Here is a 19,360-nt window from a genome sequence, read left to right on the forward strand (position 1 = left end):
GCTATCACTGTAGCGATGTTTGCATTCTCCACCAAAATGTCACTTTTCGGACTTTTTGTCTTGCTCCTCCAATTGACTCTGCCATCTGCTACACCTTTAATCGCCGAGGGACCACAAGGATCGTGCTGCCCCTGCATATTGTACCCGTGGAGAGGTCGTGATCCTCAAGAAAATTCTGACCTAGCATGTCAAACCTGCGTCCTCGATCTGCTCCGAACTCCTCAGGATCTCCGCCCCAACCACAACAACGAGTACCACGACTACAACTCAAAAATGCATCGCGACGAGTATTCTCAAGACTACGGTCACGACCACATCTGGAGTCGCAACCTCGTCGGCCACAACCACCACAACGTCATCCGCAACAATCATCTCCACATCACTCTCGACTGCAACTACCACTCAAATTGTACCGGTCACCTTATATCAGACATCGCATACTACCTCTGTGACAACAATGCCTGCTGGCACAACTACGTAAGCTTTTCATCGCGTCATGCAAGCACATTCATTACTGACTCATCTTGCAGCGTGACCTCGACAGTCAATATACTCAACAAACGGGTTGCTCCAAATACACTGGGCGATGTTGCGCCTGGTTGTCCGTCCGAACTTCGACCAATCATCCTCGACCTTGCGAGCAAAAGGCTGCAGCTGTTACGTGACTTCGCAGCCAGCCTCCACACAAGTGGTCACGGCAACAACAAAGACAAGCTCGACCAAAACTAGTACCACAACTGTTAGCACCATTTTCGTACCCTTTAGAACGACGACTGTGACATTGACCGTGGTAATCGGAGCAATGTCAACCACAACGACGACCAGCATCACCACTGCAACCGAACAGAGCTTTTCGACCGTCTACGAAACTGTGACCAGCACAACTACATCAACAGCCACTGGCCCGACGGTCACAGCGACTGTCACCGTACCAGTCGGGTATACACAGACACATAGGAAGGACTTGGTCTTTTCCTAACAGGTGGCCAGACGTCTATTCCGAATGAGCCGATGCCACAGTTAACGTAAGTACCCTCGAAAGTTCTCACCGGTCTCAGGCGGGTGAGAGAGCTTCACAAGAGGAGATGAAACTTTCTTAGCTGGAACATCTGTGGATGAACTGGAAAGCGATTATGAGGACCATTTCCAGTGCCTCATGTAAAGCTTGCAGTTTCTCAGAAAAATATGCGCATTCGTATCCCAACTCACGGTAACCGACACCGAGCATTCGCGCGCAGAGGTGGTGTCGTACTACAGTCGGTTCTCTAAAAGATAGAGCTGCAATTGTCGCATGGGCCTCAATCGTCCCGAGACACTACATCAGTCTTATCGAACAAAAAATCGCCACGCTACGGTTGTAATGGCTCATTGGTCGATTCTCATAGGAAGTACAAAGTATTTGGTGATTAGATGGTTTGGGGGCTGAAATGATCATGGCGATCGCGATGATAGTAGGGAGGGAGAGATTCGCTGGAATGGCTGACTGAGGCTGTGCGAATTTACTAGAAAACTTGTATGGTATAATATTCGATACGGGAAACGACGATTTTGGCAACACGGAATCGTTATTCCTTTATCATACCTTGGGCGCCGGGTGGGCATTTCGACTGCGTACAGAACCATCAATTGCGTTGGTCAACCAAGACAGTATGAAGCTAAGCACAACACCCGATCGTCATCATGGAAGTGTTAACGACCTTTGTGCGTTGTCCGTATCCAGGTGTCCTGATGTTGTAGCTCTCACGGAGCCTGAAGTTGGCCTAACACCGAGACTATCCCCGGCACCCCAAATTTCCTTGCGTACGACAGCAGGCTAGCTTGTTACCTGTCTAGGTATGGTTCCTACGCCATCAGCCTTGCGCCCTGTCCGAACGCTTGCCTTTACGACGAGGGTTTAGCGCGTTCCTCAATGAAGATGTCGGCATTCGTTCAGCGGTAGAGGGAGGAGTAAAGCCATGTCATAGACACCTTTGACGTACGCTGGGACGCTTCACTAAGTCCTAACTATACGTTACTACCTCCGCTACGCCCGCTCGCTGACCTGCAGTCGTACGAAATGGTATCTATAAAGAATCGAGCGAGGTACGTTACAACGTCTACTCACACAGAGTTCAGTCTCGATCAATTTCACGACTACCTTGAGGCTTAAAGCATATCAATACCATTTCACATTCTGTCCAGCCTTTTTGACCATCACCATCTCCCCGACAATATGTCCAAGACCATCTTCATCACTGGCGGCTCAGGATACATTGGTGCCGTCATTATCGAATATGCCGTTGCACAAGGCTACTCAGTGACCGCCCTCTCGCGCTCCGAATCCAGCGACTCCAAACTGCGCGCCCTCGGAGCGAACCCAGTCCGCGGCGACATCAAGTCCCTCGATGTTCTCACGGCTGAGGCATCAAAAGCCGACATCGTTATCAATATGGCCGACGCTATTGCTTCGGACTTCAATATCTCGCAAGACGAGCGCTGGGCCACAAATTACGCTGCGAACAACGCCCTCGCCGCCGGCGTAAAAGGTACCAACAAGCCCCTCATCATCACCAGCGGCGCCATGACCGCCCAGCCTCATCCCGAGGACGAAGAGACGGACGAGAAATCGCCTGGATGGCCGGAAGGCCACATCTATGCCCGAGGCTTCGAGTCGAACAAGCAGACGTATCTCGACCAAGGCGTCCGCGTTGCCTACGTCCGCCTCGCGCCATACGTGTATGGGAGAGGTGGTAGCGGCGTTCGTCTCTACATGGATTCGTTCGCACCCCGCGGCAAGGGTTTCTTCATCAAGCCTGGCACCGCCCTTACTACCACTGTGCACGTAGAAGATGCTGCGCGTCTGTATCTCATCCTCGCCGAGAAAGCGGTGGCTGGGGAATCGTACAATGCGACTTCCGAGACGGATATTCAACAGAAGCAAATATCTGAGGCTATCTGCGAGACGCTTGGGTTTCCTTGCGAAGAGCTCGATGTGGAGGAGGTGAAGGCCAAGATGGGGATGTTCTTGGCGATTTTCATGACGGCAAAGTGTCGGTCGTCGAACAAGAAGGCGAGGGAGCAGCTGGGGTGGAGTGTTCAGGCCGAGAAGGGCATTTTGGAGGAGATAAGGAGTGGATCGTATGTGGATGTTGCGAAAGCGATGAAGAAGCAGGCGAAGTGAGCAAAGATACATTACCCTCCTGAGAGCGAGATGAAAAGATACTTGATCAATTCCATCGCTTTTTCTTGAATGCGCCTACATAAGTCGATACAAATGTTGCCCAGGTGCATGTAATATCAACAAAAGATTCAACAATCGATCACGTTACAGTAAAGAAGATACATCATAGCAAAAGCTCCAACCACAAGCCTCCCACAGTGTGTAGCATCCGAGAAAGCCTACTACACTCGATCGTTAAGCAGAGCCCTCACCCTCAGCATTCCAGTCCTATGCCTCCTCGCGGAGCCCCCTCGGGTTACGTCTATCATTAATGATGATACCACTGGTGAGCAGAGTAAATTCTTCTTCAGTCTCGCCACTCAGAGGCGACCACGGCCGTACCGATGCACCCAAGTCTGGTGACCTACTCACTCCTGGTCTCTCGCGCCCACTTTCCCCTTGTGGGACATCCTCATCGTCATCGTATACCAGCAACCCAGCCGCTTCTCCTAGCGTCGCCCGCCTTTCCCGCCTCTCCCTCTCGCTCTCCCTGTTGAAATGCCAATACCCAATCCTGCCCCTCCCACGCAGCCCAAAGTAAGGCGTCACTGGTCTATCTCTCGGCCCCACAATGCCAGCCCATTCATCCGGCTGGTTCGTCGCTGTTCTTAGCTGCGTGACGAGGAGTTCCTGCGTCGTCCAAATATCGATAGTCTTGAACGTGATAGATCTTAAGACCTTCTCATCGGTAACAACGTACGCAAAGTCTTTGAAAAACACGTGCATGTGCTGCTGCATCGCGCACGCCAACTCATCGAGAGACATGCTCCTCGCCTGAAAAAACCGCGCAAGGCGATACAGCAGCGCAAATACATGCGGCAGCGCAGGGTTAAGCAACGTCACAATGTGCCTTGGATACCCTCCATCCTCTTCCAGCGGCTCGCCGTCCACCCACTGCTTCACCACACTGCGGAACGCGGACGCTTCGTTATACCCATATAGCGGGCGTCCAATGCGTGGCCATTTCCAGCGTAGCGTAGCAGCCTCAGGAACACCATGCGTTTCGAAGACGATGCGGAAGATCAACGTAGCCAGACGCTTGGTCATGGCGCGTGCGTTCACTCTCACAATGCCGGATTCAGTGGCGGCGCGGAAGCGCACAAGGAGCTGCCGGATTGGCAGTTTTTCGATGGCACGTAGACCGGTGTTGAAGCGGTGTTCGTCGTCTGTGACAGAGAACGTGTCTTCTGCGCCGAGAATGAAAAGCTCCTCTCGGTCGAGGGGACATGTTGTACCGCCGCCTTCGGTCGCCCAGGTCACGATGCACGCCTTACCCACTATGTGCTGGGAGGCGCAGGGTAAGCGGACGGGGCTGTCGATGAGAGCGTGGCTGTCTTCAATATGAAATGGCAGAGTTTCCAGGGCGAGACCATACTGATACTCCGATCCAGCGTTGCTAGATATAGTCTGCGATTCCGAGAATGGTACGCGGCATATTGGGCAGTATGCGCCCGGTGTCAGACTACCGGTGTCCAAGTCCCGTAGCTGATCGAGGAAGGACTGGTATGTAGGCAGACGGGGACTGGTGTACAAGCGGCTACGGAGTGCGTGGTGTTGCCTCATTTCGAAGACTATGCTATCAATGGTGCTGTCTGTATTGGCAGAGGACATTCTAGTTGCTGTGAGATTTGTGATTTGGGAGAAACCACGAAAGAAATGGTTCCCCGACTTTGTATGTAAACTTCTGGCAGGCAAGGATGAAGCTTGCGGCGGACTTCAAGTTGAAAAACTTTACGATCACTCGTGTGAAGGACACAATACGACCAGTGAACTATTCGTCTTACACAATTGTGATCTACGGGTGAGACTACTGCAAGGCTGTTTCATGTCAATGTTTGCAGCGATTCAAACTTTGCTGTGGGCACTTATGGGGCTTTGAATGATATTGCGGCAGTGACGGCCAGGGACGAGTCGATGCTAACAAGGTGCATAATTGCGCAGGCTATCACGGGAACACAATGCTGTCAATTGCAAAGCGACAAGCACACTCAAAATGATCGAATTGGTATCATCAACGCCCGCTAATGACAGAGATGCTATTACCGTGGTATAATGCCGAATAGAGAGACGCCGATGCCATGCCATTCAACATAATCAACTCCGTATCATTTCATACCACGGCGTCCAGTAATCGTGACTCATATGTCCGCTTCATTGAATCCGGATGGATCCTTACTCATACCGATCCCATGCCCAGAAACCCCAATGTAAGTAAAGAATGTGGAAAAGAAAGTGAAGAAAATTCGGCTGAGGTCGAGAGTATTGGTTAACATGGGTCATGTAACTTCATCCGCTAGATGAGGGAAGTCGCCAACATCGGACTCATGCCTCGGGCATTCGCATCTAGGGGCATATCGAAGGCGGAAGTGGAGCTACCGATAGAGTTCTGTCTCTGGCGAGCGTAGTATCCCGAAGCCGCTGTCGGGAAAGTACCATTCGAAGTCGCAGGCAAGACGCCCGGTGGCGCAACACCCATGTGACGGTTGCTTCGCCTGCGAGTAAGTCCAGGCGAGGACGACGTCAAAGTTGTGGTATGCGAGGAGCCTCCAGAGGTTGCGGATTCATTGGAATTGCTCCTGGTGTGATATGACGCTATTGTAGCACCAGCTGTCGCTTCAGAGGGATTGGCCGGGCGTCTGAACCCTGGAACAAATGGATTGTTGCGTGCAGGTGTCGGCCCGGGTGGTCTCAATACTTGCATCCTGGTGTTGATGAGCTCACGTGCAAGACGGTCCGTCTCTTCGGGCGTGTATCGCGTGGGGCGCGAAGCAGGTTGTGCGCCACCGCTCGCAGCCCCAGCAGTGGGAGATGGGGGTGGCCGAGCGTGTTCGCTTGCTCGCAGAGTTCGTGTAGAAGACTGAGTATTGAGCCGGCGGCGAGAAGGCTGAGCACGCAAGTCGATGCGCGAGGCTTGGGTTCTTGGAGCTTGCGGTGAAGCTGCAGGCTCTCGGACATTGGCTCGAGAACTGACGGCTCTCAATGTGGCGGTCGAGGATTGTTCCCTGAGCACCTGGCGCGAGTTGAGATTTCGGATGCGAGGCTGTACGAAAGCACCCCATGGGTTCCCCGCCTGTGAAGGGAAGATGCGACCCTGGATGTTCAGACCGACATTGGAATGAGGAAATTGGGGATACACCGGCGAAAAACCCGCCGAATTGCGTCGTCCAGCAGCTGAAGGGGGACGCGAGTTCACTCTGCTGGGTGGACGGTGTCCCATGTCGATGCTCAATCCAGCTTGAGGTTGCGATGCCGTGCTGTTAGACTGTTGCGACGTAGGCGTCGAGGTGCCAGGCGTCAGTACCACGGAAGAACTGCTACCGGAAGTGACGGAGGCAGAACGGCTTGCGTTTGCAGCGTTTTCGCTATGGAGGACTTCGGAGAGGCTCGGCGTATGCGCTGTCCGTCTAGGTGGAGATGCTGGAGCGCGAGGCAAGGCAGGATTTGCAGTATTATTCATGAGAGGCGTGCGCATGCGCACTGGTGCAGGAGGCAAGAATGGAGAATACGCTTGCGCAGGACTCGGTCGGTTTCGATTCGATGTACGCGGGCGAGCAATTGGAGTAATTGAGCGAGGTTCTATGTCCACCAACAGACCACCTTGGATCTCCTGAAGTGCGCCCAGGTGATCAGCGAACAGTCGACTGATGCGAGGGTTATAAGCCTGTTGACGCGTTCGTCGGCGACCGTCCTGTGAATGATCCGAATCACCCTCAGCATCCGCATCGATCGGGTTGCCTTGGGGTAAGCCACGATTCGAATAACGGTTGTTGAAGTTGGCAAAGGCCGCAGCATTGCGTAGCTGTGCTCGAGACCTTCGGTTACGGAGGGAATTTATGGCCATCGTAATGTCCCCGTCTTGGTCTACATCGGAGTCGTCATCGTCGGCCTCGCCATCCTCGTAATGGGCGTTCGCGGTAGATAGGGCCGAGGCCTGTCGCCGGAGTGGGTTGCCCACACGGGAAGGAGGGCGAATCGTATTATTGGGTCGAGGTCGATCTGCAGTAGGTGTCAGAGAACCGCCCATTCGGACTCTATCATTGGAAATCGCGGTCGCATCCCACCCAACAGTCGACGACCCAACCGTCGTTCTTCCCCCATCGCTATCATCATCCTCGCCCATCTCATCCGGCCCATGGTGCTGTAGCATCCATCCCTGGGATTGCAACAATGCCTGCGTATCTTCGTCTAGATCATCAGTGGACACATCTGTGGATGTGGAAGACGGAGGACCCGATGGTTCTCTTGAGCCATTCGCGCGGTTCAGAACGCGTGTCTGAGCACGGTTTCTCTGACCTCTGCGGATTGGGCCCTGGTCTTCTTCGTCTTCCTCCTCCTCTTCCTCTTCCTCCTCGATCACGCTTGAAATGGTGGAGGACGTCTCCGATTCTTCAATGACACGTCGAGCTCTCCGATTGATTGCATTGATTCTGGTTTGGGAATTTGATGGTTGAGGCGTCTGGCCAGGGGTTGACGAGGCGCCGGCGGATGCGGATGACTGATCCTCGTCGTCGTCTATGAAGTCGTTCATGGAAGAGTCTTCCTCCATGTCTTCTTCGTCCTCTTCTTCTACGGTATCCATCTCCTCGGGCAGAAGATCAGAGACGATGCTTTGCGAGTATGATCGCCTGCTGCCAGCCTCACTATGCGACATGGGCCTTCGTGAGAATGGGGCATGCTGTGGAATGCCATGTTGGAGAAAACGTTGCATCATAAAGTTGCCTTCGTCTGGACCATAGTAGTCTTCCCAATTGCCGGGAGGTGGTCCATAGGGATCGAAATCCGGATCTTCCATGTCCATTTCGGCGTCAAGATCTTCGCCCGACAGGTCTTGCTCGGACATCTCGTCCATGTCGCTGAAGCCAGTGAAGCTGTCGGTCCAGGTTAACTCTCCGTTCTCGTCGAAGAACAGTCCACACTGAACGCATTCGCCGTCCTCGAGTTCCCACGAGCACACAGGGCAGCGTTCGACTCCATCTTCTTGGTCGCGAATTACTTGCAGGGAAGGACCTCGTGCGTGAGCAGACTTGAAACATCCCTTGAACAGACCACCTGTGCGAGGATCGGTGTTGTCCTTGTCTAGTTGGACAGCATCAGCTTCTTCCTTTTGCCATTGCTTGTGCTGCTCTATCGTATCGCCAGAGCCGGAGGGAAGTAACTCGGCTCGGCCGATGAGAACGCTGGTCATGTCGCGGATCTGAGGAATGTTAGACAAGCTTCGATTTCTGTACGCCTGCGATGTTGAAGAGGTCGTAGCTTCTGCATGACTGGCACTTACCACATACGCCGGAGCGGGCACATGCGTCACCACGGTTCGGCAGTCCGGACATGTTTTGCGCTGCTTGTTGTTGACGAACCACGTGCAAAGGCACTGTGCACGTCAGTATCCCCCACATCGGGTTGCAGCGGCTGTACTTACGCTGTAGCAGTATGTATGTCCGCAGGCTATCGTGTATGGCTGGTAGAGCAGGCGGTCGCAGATCTTGCATGTGAGATGTGCGCGAAGGCTGTCGAACTCTGAACGCAGCACCTTGAGTTGCTGGGCAGGGTTAGCCGACGCAATCTTTGTTCCACCAGCCTTGCCTGCCGAGACCTCACCTCATCCGCTTTGCTTGGGCGTGGTGGCTCTTCTGGGATCTTGGCCGCCATCTTCTGCTTGAGGCTGTCCTTGCTGGCTGCGCGGCCGGGGCGTCCGTCTGCAGCCTGGGCAGGCGAGCGGCTGGGAGTGCTGCCGCGGGCCTTGGAGCTGGAGGGGCCTGCCAGCGTCGAGTTGCTGGTGGTGGCATGTTGGGACGCGATGGACGACGACGAATTCCTGGGGCGAGCCGCGGCCAACGGCGGGGAAGGCGGTCGTGTGTGGTTCATGGCGCCCGGCGGGGGAGGGACGACACACCCAGGTTGGTATGAGCAGACAAGTCCAGGGCTGGCGGGCGGCGTGTCTGCTTCTACATCCAGGTAGAGAGCTCGCCGTGCCGCACTCCGCGCTGTGAGGATGGGCAAGTGCAGGCAGGGCCGCCAAAGTGGAGCAGGCTGGACGTCGCCAAACCCCAGCACGCCTAGCACCCGAGCTTTAGCCCGGCGCTGTCACTAGACGCCGGCCCGCTGCCTCGTCACGTCCACTGCTCCACTCCTCTGCCCTGCACTGCCCGAATTGTCGCCCTTGCAGCGCCTATCTCACCATGTTTGCCAATGGCCATCCCCGTCTCCTCTGAATCCATCATGTTATTCGATGCACCTGCTACTAGTGTGGAGCGCCTTCCCTATCCGTGCGGTTCAGTCCAAGGGCTCTGCTTTCTTGCGACTCTGCTCATCAGAAACACATTGAGACGTCTTCACAGTTTACAGCTCAGATATCGATCTAAATACAGTGAATGCAATTATATACATAGACGCAAGCCCAGTCTTTGTACACTCCTACGATCGGGTCCTTGAACCATCTCGTGCTCCCATGAGCTGTTCCCAACAGCCAGAGTACCGCCTCCATGAAACCCAAGCCCGTGCTCGAGAAGACATTGCAAACCCAAGGTATATCCGAAACGCCAACAATGGAAGCGCGCATGCCTCCCGAAGGAGGCCTTCCAAGGGACCCTCAGTTTTGACAGATATCAAGTACAAGAACCATAAAAGTATGAACAACACCGAGCCGTGGAGATGCAACTCAACGTCTCGTAAATACTCCTATACTTCGTTGTTCCTAGCCAGTGTTGTCGTTCCCGTCGCGTTCCTCTAGATGTCAATAGCAGCATCTGGGAAGTCGACTTTCTCGATGTATCCTTTCTGGACCTCGCACTGGTCGACGAGCTCATGGGATGACTGCTGTGAGAAGGCAGTCACATTTCCGAGGAACTGCTTGTGCTGAGCGGTTGCAAACTCCCCGCCAGCCTTGCGAGCAGCCTGAACTCGCTCACGCTCGTGCTGGATCTGCTCTTCCAAGAGCTTCAGGCGATACTCAGCGAAGTCGTAGTATAGCTCGTTGAGGTCGGAGACCCCACGCACAGTTCGCAATTCGGTGTCGTCCTTCAGGAGAGCAGACTTGGGACGAAAGCTCGTGACAGAAGTGATGCGCTCTTGTGCTCCGAGGGCGCGCATAGCTTGGTGAGTGATGTATCGTCCTTGCATGATGACCGCACAGCCCTAACACGATGTTAATAACAATGCTCTTAGAAATGGTCATAATTGACTTACCTGTGATGGACCTCGCATCTTGAGTACCTTTCCATTGACCATGCGTATAGCTGTCTCGCCCCCGACCATGCCACGGACGTCGCTCATCATCAGCACGCACACGAAAGGATAGCTGTCGGTGTGCCAGCCAACAATCGGCGTCTCAACTACTTCTCGACAACCACCGATTCCTTCGTCTTCTTGGTAGCGACGCTGGTGCTCCTGGTACTTTGCCAACTCTTGCTGGGCGTCTTCCTTAGACTTGGACGAGAGGTTGATGTGTGCGATCTCATAAGGCATTGCAGGCACAAGCTCGACTTCGGCAATCTCTGAGATGAGTGCAATGGTCTCAGGGTGGTTCCAAGCATCCCACGTGAACGGGGCGCAGCTACAAGGCGTTAGTAATCATTGCTCTGAATGCGAATGGATCGTGCTTTACTTACTCTTTTGCGTAGCCTCGGAGTTGCGATTTGGCGATGTTGCTGCTGAACTTGTACTTGTCCGGGACGCAGAAGATCTCGTCGCGCATGATGTTGACTGCCTCCGAGGTGAAGAGCTGGAAGGGACCCGACACGGCGACGGGCGACACGCCAACGTCTTCCGCAAAGCCAAGTTCCTGCATCGACACATTCTTCTCCGGAAACGCTCGCGCCAAGTGCCGGACCGGGTCGAATTTGGGGACAGCCCTGAGCCGGGCAACTGCGGGCGCTACGGTGGTCTGGACAGCTACAGTAGCCATCATGTCGGCTGAGTGATCTGACATTGGTGATGTTAGATCCTGATTTTGGACCATGCTGAAGAGTGTGGCAATTTGAATTGGAAGCGACAGGTGCAGCTCGTAGAGGGTGAGTGGGCGGCACTGAAAAGATTGATAGAGGGTACGAAAGCAGGTACGTTGAGTTTATAGTGGCTGACGATGGCCAGTGCAGATGGTCGAAGCCGCCTTTGCGGTGAAATACTCGCGTTCTGACGCATACCTTGACGCACAGCCCAGTTATCTGAGGCCTAGAGGCTAACCGTGCAGTGAAACAATGGAACAATCAACAAAATTAACAGGGAAGGAACAGAAACGTGCCGAAGATGAGCCAGCAATACTATGGGGGAAGTACTAACCTCGCGATGTAACGGTGATTGAGCGGGCCGGCTGAGTGGAATACCCGCCGCGCACGTTGTACAGCTCAGGGGCAGGAGTGAGCGTCGACAAGCGACACTTTGATACGGTTCACAAGAATGGCAGCCGAGCTCGTTCTGCAGTGTACGACACAACAACGTGGTTGCACCCTGCTGATCCTTCAGCATCTTTATACGAGCCACAGCCAGTGCAATACTGATTGAGCCTGCGGTCTGGCACCAAGTCTATGAGCACCATCAACGCGGGTCAAGTCGCGTCTCACACCGTTGTCACGGAACCTCTGCCACGGCATGATGGGCCAAGATGTGTCCTCGCCTTGTCATTGCCGCGATGGGTCGGACGAGCTGGTGAACATTCAACCCTCGAGGCATCGAGATGCTCTCGCCCACTACACCTTATCAAATTACCTGCCAAGTCAATTGCAAACATGCAACAACACGAGACGACGGTACGAGTGTCACAAGGCAAACCCCACTGCCATTGGATGAACAGGAGGGGCAAGTCTGCCGGCTACCTTACCTGGTCGCTGGGATGCGGAGCTTTCAAGCCTACTTTGTTCCCCACATAACAATTCCTCTGAGAACGGAAGTGCATGTGCACAATGAATCAGCAATGGTACCCTACAACCGTGGTAACCTTGCGCTTTATCGCTACTCGCAACAAAGACCTTCAGCCCTATGTGGGCCAGACCTTCTTCCAGTGTTGCGGAAAGCTTGCCATCGCGTGACACTGGCTGCCATCGGATCACGACCGCCAGGCTGCCTTTGCAACTCGAGGCAGGGTCTACGTCAATGTGCGTGTGAGCCACAATCGTGCACGTTCGGCCCGTGTGATTGAGCCGCAACGGTACGCCACAGGTTAGAAACAGAGAAGCAGCACGTGGAGTGACCGTTGCATCATAATCGCTTCCCCGGAAATTCTCGAGCGGTTTCCGCGGACACTACTAACGGCTTCCCTGTTTCTATCAAGGCTATGGATTTATGGAGTATCGTAGAATCCGACAGCCAGATACCTTCGGTCCCTCGCCACCGAGCCGCGCCGTTTCGAGCCTGGGCGTTAAGAGAAAGCGCATGAGACGAGTAATATCGGCTTCCCTGTCCGAAGACTCCCGGAATTAGCTTACAGTTGCCTTCGGAGCAGGGACCGCGCAGTGTCGGGCGTAACAGCCTCTCGTCCAGCACGAACAGCGTCTGGCTGGTGTGCTCTCACCCGGTACATGATCTTACACAACCAGTCCCGCACTTATGGAGATGAGACGAGCACCATCGTTCATGAAATATGCTACCAGAATATGCAAAGCTGGTATGGCTTGCATGCGCCTCAATCCGTTGCTACCCGTGTATAGTCGACCATTTTAGAGATACCTCAAGCCAATGTTTAGCGATCAGATCAGTCTGAACACAGCATCAGAGAGCCAGGATGGATCGCAACGGCCTTCGTCCTCCCCCATATGAGATAATGTCGTCTCGTCTCGTCTCACTCTACAATATGTGAACCTAATGTCTCACCCACGACCATCCCAAGCTCAAGACGCCGTTGCCTCGCGTGCACCTGCCGCGCGCACGCGGCGCACCTCGGCGGCGCCACCCATCCCTGCGTCTGCATCTGCATCTCGACCATAGCCATCTTCATCGACGTCGCAAACACGAATAATCCGAGGCTTGACGCGTACCGCAGTCGCAATGTCGAAGAAAGACACCCCCACGGCCTCTGCGCCCGGCGACGCGCCCTCGACCGACAACCAATGGACCGGGCCCACAGCCACGCGCTTCGAAAAGTAACTTGCCCAAGCTTTCACCTCGAATCCAACCCAATCCTCCTCCCTACACCATGCTGCCCGTCCAGTCTTTCCTCATACTGATGTTGTGGATTCACAGCAAGGCGTACAGCGAGTACTTTGACCCGTGCCAAGAAGCGGCGAACAAGAGCATCCGGTGTCTCAACCGCAACGGCGGCGACAGGGAGATGTGCAGTGACTTCTTCCAGGCGTATCGGGATTGCAAGGAGCAGTGGACGGCGGCGCGGAAGGAGGCGCGGAGGAAGAGCAGTTGGTTTGGGTAGATTCGCCGGCAGGAGAGGGCAGATACGTGAGGGGAGAGGAATGTAAAAGGATGGACAGGCAGAGATGGGGATGACTGCCCGGGGAAATCTCGACTCTACGATGCATATGCGATGGCGTTTTGGCTGGTTTTTCTGGGCTGGGTGGTCTGGGACATGGCATGGGTGTAGGCATAGTTTGGGCGAGGGCAACAAAGGACGCGAGGTCGTGCTACGATGGAGGACGCAGTTCGACGGGTTCGAGGTTGCACAGACGGCAGACCACAGACAGCCGCTCTTGCAAGCTCCAGAAGCGCGGCTTCGTGCAATGCCTTGTTTTGGCATATGACCAAAAACGCAATCGTAGGGCCATTGACTCGATTTGCACGCAGTGCTATCCAGGCAACAAGTTCTCGTGCAGCAGTAGTTAGTGTACATCTATATGCTCAGCTCGCCATCCAGCCTCCCCTCTATTTTGTACATGTAGTCCTACACCTTGCCCAGCAGCTGGCTTCTCTAGCTGCTGTAAAACTGCCTGAACCCGCCTCCCGCGCTCTGCGTCTGGGGCTTCTCGAACAGCACATTCTGCTGCACCTGCGCCCAGTCGATCTTGGCCCACCACTTCTCCAAGAAGCTCATCTTGCCGGCGACGCCGTAGTCGTGCAGCCAGACGTGCTCCCACGTGTTGACGCACAGCAGCGGGACAACGTCGACACCGCCGAGGGCCTTCTTGGGCCTGTTCTCCTTCTGGCGGGCAGCGGCGCCGAAGCTGCCCGCGTACGACTCGGTGTTCTGCGTGTTCATGTCGGCGGGCTGCTTGCGGTTGTGGGCACCGGAGAGCGGGCTGCCGGCGATGTAGGTGGTGAGGAGCTTGAGGGGCTGGTCCTTTGCGTCGGGGGTCTGGACGAGCCAGACGAAGCCGGGGCCGAACATGGCGTCGGCGGTGAGCATCATTGTCTCTTGCAGGGTCTCGAGGGAGTGGAAGCTGCGGTTGATGAGGGGCACGAGGTCGGCCGAGGGCGCGGATGCGATGTTGGGGTTGGTGTTGAGGCCGCGGAAGAAGAAGTGGTTGTTGAAGGCCATGGAGGCGAGGTTCCAGGGGTAGGCCATCAGGGGATCGCGGGCGATGTCGACGATGAGGGACTTGGGGTCTCTGTTCTCGTACGCGGAGCCTGGGGGTCGGGGTCAGCGGTGAGCCTTTGGGGGACGGGCAGTGCGAGGCGAGGCTTACCGGCGGTCGCAATGTTGAGGGACTCGACGATGTGGCCCTGGTACTGCGTGTAGGCAATGTCAAACTGCTTCTTGCTGAACAGGCCCGGGATGCCATTGTTGACCAGCTCGTCGTGGTTCAGCAGCGACGGCACCCCGTGTAACCGTCGTGCGTAGGGAGCTCTGCTGGCCTGGGGCCGTCGTCAGTATGCCATTGGCAGTGCACAGGCAGTGCGGGCGCGGGCGCTCACATGCTGGGCGAGAGTCTGGAGGGCGCCGGGCCGTCTCGTGAGGGAGCGTATTATCATGATGTGTGTCTGGCGGTGCGATGGACGGTCTGCCGCTGCCGCTGCCCTCGTCGACTTTTCCGCGCAAGGGCGCCGCAGCGCCGCTAACGCGCTGGCCAATGAGCACGCGCCCACCCGCAGCGTCTCGGCCAACACGAAGCGCTGCGCTCCTCGCCCGTTTCACCCTCGACGGCCCAGAGCCACACGCTCGTGGGAGTCACCTGCCACGGCTGCGCTGGCCGCGCCCGCCATTCGGCGCCTGTCGTCCACTCGGCGCCTCCCATGTGCCTATTTCCAGAACGACGGGCGGCCCGCCGGTGGAGTCGGGCGACAGCAGGCGGGCGCCGGCCACTGCATCGTGGTCGAAGAGCCGCTTCGCGTGCAGGCGCGCTCTGGGCGGTCAACTGCAGCTATATACCGCGTGCCCGCTGAGCCTGCCCTTTGGATCGACCTTTGTTCAGTTTCGTTTCGTTTGCATTGCACGGGCGTCCTGTTCTCCACTTCCCTTCGCTTCGCTGTTGATAATGCTGGTCTTGTGTTGAGCTGTGTCCATTCTCCCAGTCAAGTCAAATACTCCCGTCTCTCTCTGGGACTGATTCCATTCGTCTGCCACCCATTCTCTGTTGGTTCTCGTGTTTCTGCATTTCAAAATGAGTCGCCAGGCTGGTCCCAAGCTCTCACGCATATCTCTTCTCCTGCTTGCAGCCGTCATGATTCCGGCAGCAACAGCATCCTCTCTTTTCCTCCGGGCCGAACCAGTATGTGGAGGCAAGTCGAACCTCCAACAATGCGGCGGCGACCTCCCAGCCAGCTTCTGCTGCGCATCCGACACAACCTGCACGACCGTCAACTCGACCATCCAAGCCGTCATCTGCTGCCCCAAAGGCAAGGACTGCTCCACCATCCAGACAGTTCCCTGCGATACTACCCAATACAATGCCACTCTCTTCCCAGACAACCAGATCCATTTCGCCGAGACCGCGGACGTCGAGCTCCCCAAGTGCGGCGACGCCTGCTGCCCCCTAGGCTACAAGTGCAGCAACGGCATGTGCATCGCCTCTCAAGACACGCCCTCCTCCACCGTCCCAATCCCCACGTCCTCCCCAACCACCAGCCCAGCCTCCGCCTCCCAGTCCTCCGGCTGCCCGCCGGACGCCCTCCCTCCGCCAGCGTCCTCCTTCGACGCCAAATCCTTCGCAGCTGGCTTCTTCCCAGGACTCCTCCTCGGCGCGCTGGGCGTCATCGCCTTCATCTGGCTGACCAAGCGGCGCCGCGATGCCAAAGCTGCCCGGTACAGCGGCGATTTCGGACACGTCGCGCGCACCATCAGCGACCCCATCTACGACCCGCAGCACGCGCAGCGCACTGATTTCATCCGCCGGGGCTCGCACTCGGTCAGCTCGACGCCCAGTGTGCAGAAGCCGATCGGCACGCGGGCAGCCGGCGGAGGCGGCCATGGCCTCACCCCCCGCATCAAGAGCATGTGGGACCGCACGCCGAAGCTGGCCATGGGCGTGTGGTCCGGCCTGCCCCTTACACCGACGCTGAATCTCCAGCCCCCTCCGCCCGCCATGCGCGCCGGCGACCCCCTGCGCGATCCCTACCGCACGCCAGGCCAGACGCCCTCCCAGCCGTCCCCCGAGTCCGACGAGGGCGCCACTCGCACCCACTCCCGCCGACGCAAGCGCAAGCACAGCGCGAAACCCTCCCGCCGGCCCCTGGAAACCCCCACGCGGTCCACCAGCTCCGAGACCATCGACGTCCTGATGCCCGCGCCCAGCTTCCTCGAACCTCCCAAGGCGCCGGCGATGCGGGAGAATCGGATGACGGCCGACTCGGGCCACACGACGTTTACAAAGTTGATGGAGCGGGCGGGGTATGGCGAGGATAGCAGGGAGAGTGTGAGGAATTTGTCTTCGGCCGGAAGGATATAGGATAAGGCTCCTTATCCGTGACGGGTCTTTTTGCTTTGGCGGCATCTGTTCTTTGCTTTGTTCTTCTTCTTCTAATGTTAGCGCTGGCGTTGCATCATTCGCTTTGATTAGGGGGATATTTTGATGGAGGCGTTGGTAATGGGTGGTCGGTTGGTGAAATGTGGATAGGGATGACTTGGGGGGATATGATACCAGGCACTGCCACTCCTTTGTACGCCGACTGGCTCTTTCATGCATATACATGACTTCTTTTCGAATACATATTTTGAATACTGTTACTTGAGCTTGCGGAAACTCCCAGAAAATTGCAGCTTTCGCAGTGTGTTTCGAGAGGCCGCAACCAGTACAGGGCTCGATGACCGGGTTGGCGTTCAACATGTAGATGACGTACTCATGGAGGAAATGGCAGCAGCGATGTCGCCCCACCACAAACGTCACATCGCACTCCACCATCTCGCTCCACTTCCGCGGCCTGCAGGTGTTGGTTGCTGGATAGCACCTCAATTTTCGGCACGCTTTCATCTACCGGTCCGCGTTGCAGAAGGACACAGCTGGCGCCGTCAATTGTTCAGCATAACTCTGTGACCAGACTGGAGCTGACATGGATGCTTCACTACCAGATGGAAGGGATGCACTGTCTCTAGCCAGCAAGCAAAAATGGTGCGATCGCGGAGTTCATCTTACGAGAGCGAATCTGCCGGGATCCAGAATGGACCTCCAAAACCGCAGAGACCACGCTTGTAGCTGCATGTTCTCTAGGGATGGGAGATGTGGCGGGATTTCTTACTTGACAGTCGACTTACGGAACCCCCTGCCCGCTTCGTACGGCAAGCTTTTATTGCATCCGTATCTTCTGCTTCAGAGGTCACGGTGCCATTGTTCTTGGATGCCGGCTGTGACCCGGACACCAGAGACCACGAACACGGCCAGACGGCACTGTCTATTGCTGTCGCCTCTGGCTCGGAGAGTATCGTTTGACTATTATTGGAGTATGGAGCTGGCCCAAATGCTAAAGACACCAATGCGAGAAACAGGCCTATCATGCATGCTATCAGTCGAGGACTCCTGAACCTCGTTAGGCGGCTCCTGAAGCATGACGCTCGAAGGGACTTTCCCACTCAAGGCATTGTTCTTACTGGCTCTAGCTGGACTTTCCGGGTCATTGCACATTTGATTCGTACGTGCCATAAGGACTCTGAATCAGAAAATCATGATCAGGGATCCAGAAACTCATCCACAGGGAGTGTTACGGGTAGTCCGGCAGAACGCAGCACTCAGCTTCGTCCAGCGAGCCAGAGTTTTAGACGAGGACAACGGTCCGGCGATGATGGAGGTACCCCGAGGACGACGCTCAAGGTAGCAAGCGACTCTGTGCCCGCTCGGACTATAAGCGATTCGCGTGTCCATTCCAAAAGATGGATACCCACAAACACAAATGCACATCGTTTCCCACCATCTCCCGTCTGAAGTAGGTGTTCCGCTATCCTGATTGTTAAATGGTATTGAAGTGTTACAGGTCACATATATACGACAGTCATGGACTCTTATCCATCTGTACTTGTGGGAAATGCTTCAAGAGCAAAGAAGACTTTTGCTCATGTACGAGCCAAAACATGCAAAAGGCAGAACAAGCAGGATCGGGATTACTCGGACGGCATCGACCAAAATCGAAAAGATCAACTCAAGTCGCGGGTAGGATGCTGTAAGTTGTCGGACGAGCAGAAGTGGATCCAAGTCTTTGGCATTCTGTTCCCAAACTGTCCCAAAGACAAAATACCGTCTTCGAATTATAAAGCGCACCCAGACTTCAACCTGGCATCGACGTCCTGACCAGGATCTAGTTGAAGATGGCTCCAACGATGCTAGTGAGCGGTTATCAATGCTGGAACGGTTCCTAGAGATCATGGTGACACCGAAAGATATGGACTCGAACCAACGGTACCACCAAATGCGACGAGCCTTCGGAGCTTACAAGGATTCTACGGGGGACACAAGCATTGGCGATCTGCCCGCGACACCGCCTGCCCCGAACGACCTGGAGCCGTCAGCTATGCCACAGAATTGACCCGTGGATCTCTCCTCAGACGGTTGCGGCAATGTCCAGGACAACCTCTTCGTTCCTACGGATGCAATCGGTGGCGCTGCCAACTTGGAGCAAGAGTACGCTGGTCGGCAGTATACAGTGGCCCCTTCGGATCCAGGATTCGTTACCCACACGTCTGGCAGCATGAACCAGAACCCTCTCGCCCAGAATCCCCAGGACACATATCACTTTGGATCGCAGCACTGCATGTCTACCAGCTCGATTTGGGATGAACGCAACATGAAGTACGGATATACGCCCCACCGTCATACAGCCAGCTTTGCTCAGTATCACACACGGCCGTGCTATGCACCCAGA

General features: G+C 55.6%; 9 protein-coding genes across 9 annotated transcripts; 4 read left to right on the top strand and 5 right to left on the bottom strand.

Moving 5' to 3' along the window:
- Nucleotides 1–36: 36 nt before the first annotated feature.
- CC84DRAFT_1230422 (uncharacterized protein) lies at nt 37–1,138 on the top strand (the record flags this gene model as incomplete). The annotated part of the gene is made up of 2 exons (XM_018183694.1): nt 37–477; nt 545–1,138. 2 exons carry the CDS (start codon nt 37–39, stop codon nt 977–979), a joined length of 876 nt encoding a protein of 291 aa, XP_018030779.1. The 3' UTR covers nt 980–1,138.
- Nucleotides 1,139–1,951: 813 nt separating this feature from the next.
- CC84DRAFT_1168516 (putative NAD dependent epimerase/dehydratase) lies at nt 1,952–3,194 on the top strand. The gene has a single exon (XM_018179416.1). The coding sequence runs from the start codon at nt 2,213–2,215 to the stop codon at nt 3,158–3,160; it is 948 nt and encodes a 315-aa protein (XP_018030780.1). The 5' UTR covers nt 1,952–2,212; the 3' UTR covers nt 3,161–3,194.
- A 233-nt stretch (nt 3,195–3,427) lies between these two features.
- Nucleotides 3,428–4,810, bottom strand: CC84DRAFT_1221926 (uncharacterized protein; the record flags this gene model as incomplete). The annotated part of the gene is made up of 1 exon (XM_018183314.1): nt 3,428–4,810. The coding sequence occupies one exon, from the start codon at nt 4,808–4,810 to the stop codon at nt 3,428–3,430; it is 1,383 nt and encodes a 460-aa protein (XP_018030781.1).
- Nucleotides 4,811–5,148: 338 nt separating this feature from the next.
- CC84DRAFT_1168517 (uncharacterized protein) lies at nt 5,149–9,202 on the bottom strand. Its single transcript, XM_018179417.1, has 4 exons — nt 8,795–9,202; nt 8,616–8,735; nt 8,475–8,567; nt 5,149–8,393 (listed from the first exon to the last, which is right to left on the bottom strand). The coding sequence occupies exons 1-4, from the start codon at nt 9,059–9,061 to the stop codon at nt 5,493–5,495; spliced, it is 3,381 nt and encodes a 1,126-aa protein (XP_018030782.1). The 5' UTR covers nt 9,062–9,202; the 3' UTR covers nt 5,149–5,492.
- Nucleotides 9,203–9,590: 388 nt separating this feature from the next.
- CC84DRAFT_1168519 (uncharacterized protein) lies at nt 9,591–11,150 on the bottom strand. Its single transcript, XM_018179418.1, has 3 exons — nt 10,804–11,150; nt 10,382–10,748; nt 9,591–10,330 (listed from the first exon to the last, which is right to left on the bottom strand). The coding sequence occupies exons 1-3, from the start codon at nt 11,121–11,123 to the stop codon at nt 9,923–9,925; spliced, it is 1,095 nt and encodes a 364-aa protein (XP_018030783.1). The 5' UTR covers nt 11,124–11,150; the 3' UTR covers nt 9,591–9,922.
- Nucleotides 11,151–11,259: 109 nt separating this feature from the next.
- CC84DRAFT_301742 (uncharacterized protein) lies at nt 11,260–11,763 on the bottom strand. The gene has a single exon (XM_018185797.1). It carries the CDS (start codon nt 11,657–11,659, stop codon nt 11,366–11,368), a length of 294 nt encoding a protein of 97 aa, XP_018030784.1. The 5' UTR covers nt 11,660–11,763; the 3' UTR covers nt 11,260–11,365.
- A 1,411-nt stretch (nt 11,764–13,174) lies between these two features.
- CC84DRAFT_1102461 (cytochrome c oxidase-like protein-assembly factor COX23) lies at nt 13,175–13,553 on the top strand (the record flags this gene model as incomplete). Its single annotated transcript, XM_018174968.1, has 2 exons — nt 13,175–13,269; nt 13,370–13,553. 2 exons carry the CDS (start codon nt 13,175–13,177, stop codon nt 13,551–13,553), a joined length of 279 nt encoding a protein of 92 aa, XP_018030785.1.
- Nucleotides 13,554–13,886: 333 nt separating this feature from the next.
- On the bottom strand, nt 13,887–15,077 carry CC84DRAFT_1263391 (Fe superoxide dismutase-like protein). Its single transcript, XM_018185235.1, has 3 exons — nt 14,990–15,077; nt 14,761–14,929; nt 13,887–14,701 (listed from the first exon to the last, which is right to left on the bottom strand). The coding sequence occupies exons 1-3, from the start codon at nt 15,044–15,046 to the stop codon at nt 14,046–14,048; spliced, it is 882 nt and encodes a 293-aa protein (XP_018030786.1). The 5' UTR covers nt 15,047–15,077; the 3' UTR covers nt 13,887–14,045.
- Nucleotides 15,078–15,209: 132 nt separating this feature from the next.
- CC84DRAFT_1168522 (uncharacterized protein) lies at nt 15,210–17,230 on the top strand. The gene has a single exon (XM_018179419.1). The coding sequence runs from the start codon at nt 15,676–15,678 to the stop codon at nt 16,957–16,959; it is 1,284 nt and encodes a 427-aa protein (XP_018030787.1). The 5' UTR covers nt 15,210–15,675; the 3' UTR covers nt 16,960–17,230.
- Nucleotides 17,231–19,360: the final 2,130 nt, after the last annotated feature.

Source organism: Paraphaeosphaeria sporulosa (genome assembly GCF_001642045.1).
Source record: "Paraphaeosphaeria sporulosa strain AP3s5-JAC2a unplaced genomic scaffold CC84scaffold_12, whole genome shotgun sequence".
In the NCBI taxonomy this organism is placed as follows: Eukaryota; Fungi; Ascomycota; class Dothideomycetes; order Pleosporales; family Didymosphaeriaceae; genus Paraphaeosphaeria; species Paraphaeosphaeria sporulosa.

What these genes read in the sequence shown, in the direction of transcription:
- CC84DRAFT_1168517 (XM_018179417.1), bottom strand. Translation starts at nt 9,061, where the DNA reads ATGAACCACACACGACCGCCTTCCCCGCCGTTGGCCGCGGCTCGCCCC. An exon ending in GCCCAAGCAAAGCGGATGAG is followed by an intron (nt 8,736 to 8,794) that starts GTGAGGTCTCGG and finishes AACCCTGCCCAG; the next exon opens with CAACTCAAGGTGCTGCGTTC. An exon ending in TGCCCGCTCCGGCGTATGTG is followed by an intron (nt 8,394 to 8,474) that starts GTAAGTGCCAGT and finishes AACATTCCTCAG; the next exon opens with ATCCGCGACATGACCAGCGT.
- CC84DRAFT_1168522 (XM_018179419.1), top strand. Translation starts at nt 15,676, where the DNA reads ATGAGTCGCCAGGCTGGTCCCAAGCTCTCACGCATATCTCTTCTCCTG.
- CC84DRAFT_1168519 (XM_018179418.1), bottom strand. Translation starts at nt 11,123, where the DNA reads ATGTCAGATCACTCAGCCGACATGATGGCTACTGTAGCTGTCCAGACC. An exon ending in CTCCGAGGCTACGCAAAAGA is followed by an intron (nt 10,749 to 10,803) that starts GTAAGTAAAGCA and finishes AACGCCTTGTAG; the next exon opens with CTGCGCCCCGTTCACGTGGG. An exon ending in AGATGCGAGGTCCATCACAG is followed by an intron (nt 10,331 to 10,381) that starts GTAAGTCAATTA and finishes ACATCGTGTTAG; the next exon opens with GGCTGTGCGGTCATCATGCA.
- CC84DRAFT_301742 (XM_018185797.1), bottom strand. Translation starts at nt 11,659, where the DNA reads ATGCTGAAGGATCAGCAGGGTGCAACCACGTTGTTGTGTCGTACACTG.
- CC84DRAFT_1263391 (XM_018185235.1), bottom strand. Translation starts at nt 15,046, where the DNA reads ATGATAATACGCTCCCTCACGAGACGGCCCGGCGCCCTCCAGACTCTC. An exon ending in TCCAGACTCTCGCCCAGCAT is followed by an intron (nt 14,930 to 14,989) that starts GTGAGCGCCCGC and finishes CGACGGCCCCAG; the next exon opens with GCCAGCAGAGCTCCCTACGC. An exon ending in CCTCAACATTGCGACCGCCG is followed by an intron (nt 14,702 to 14,760) that starts GTAAGCCTCGCC and finishes CCCGACCCCCAG; the next exon opens with GCTCCGCGTACGAGAACAGA.
- CC84DRAFT_1168516 (XM_018179416.1), top strand. Translation starts at nt 2,213, where the DNA reads ATGTCCAAGACCATCTTCATCACTGGCGGCTCAGGATACATTGGTGCC.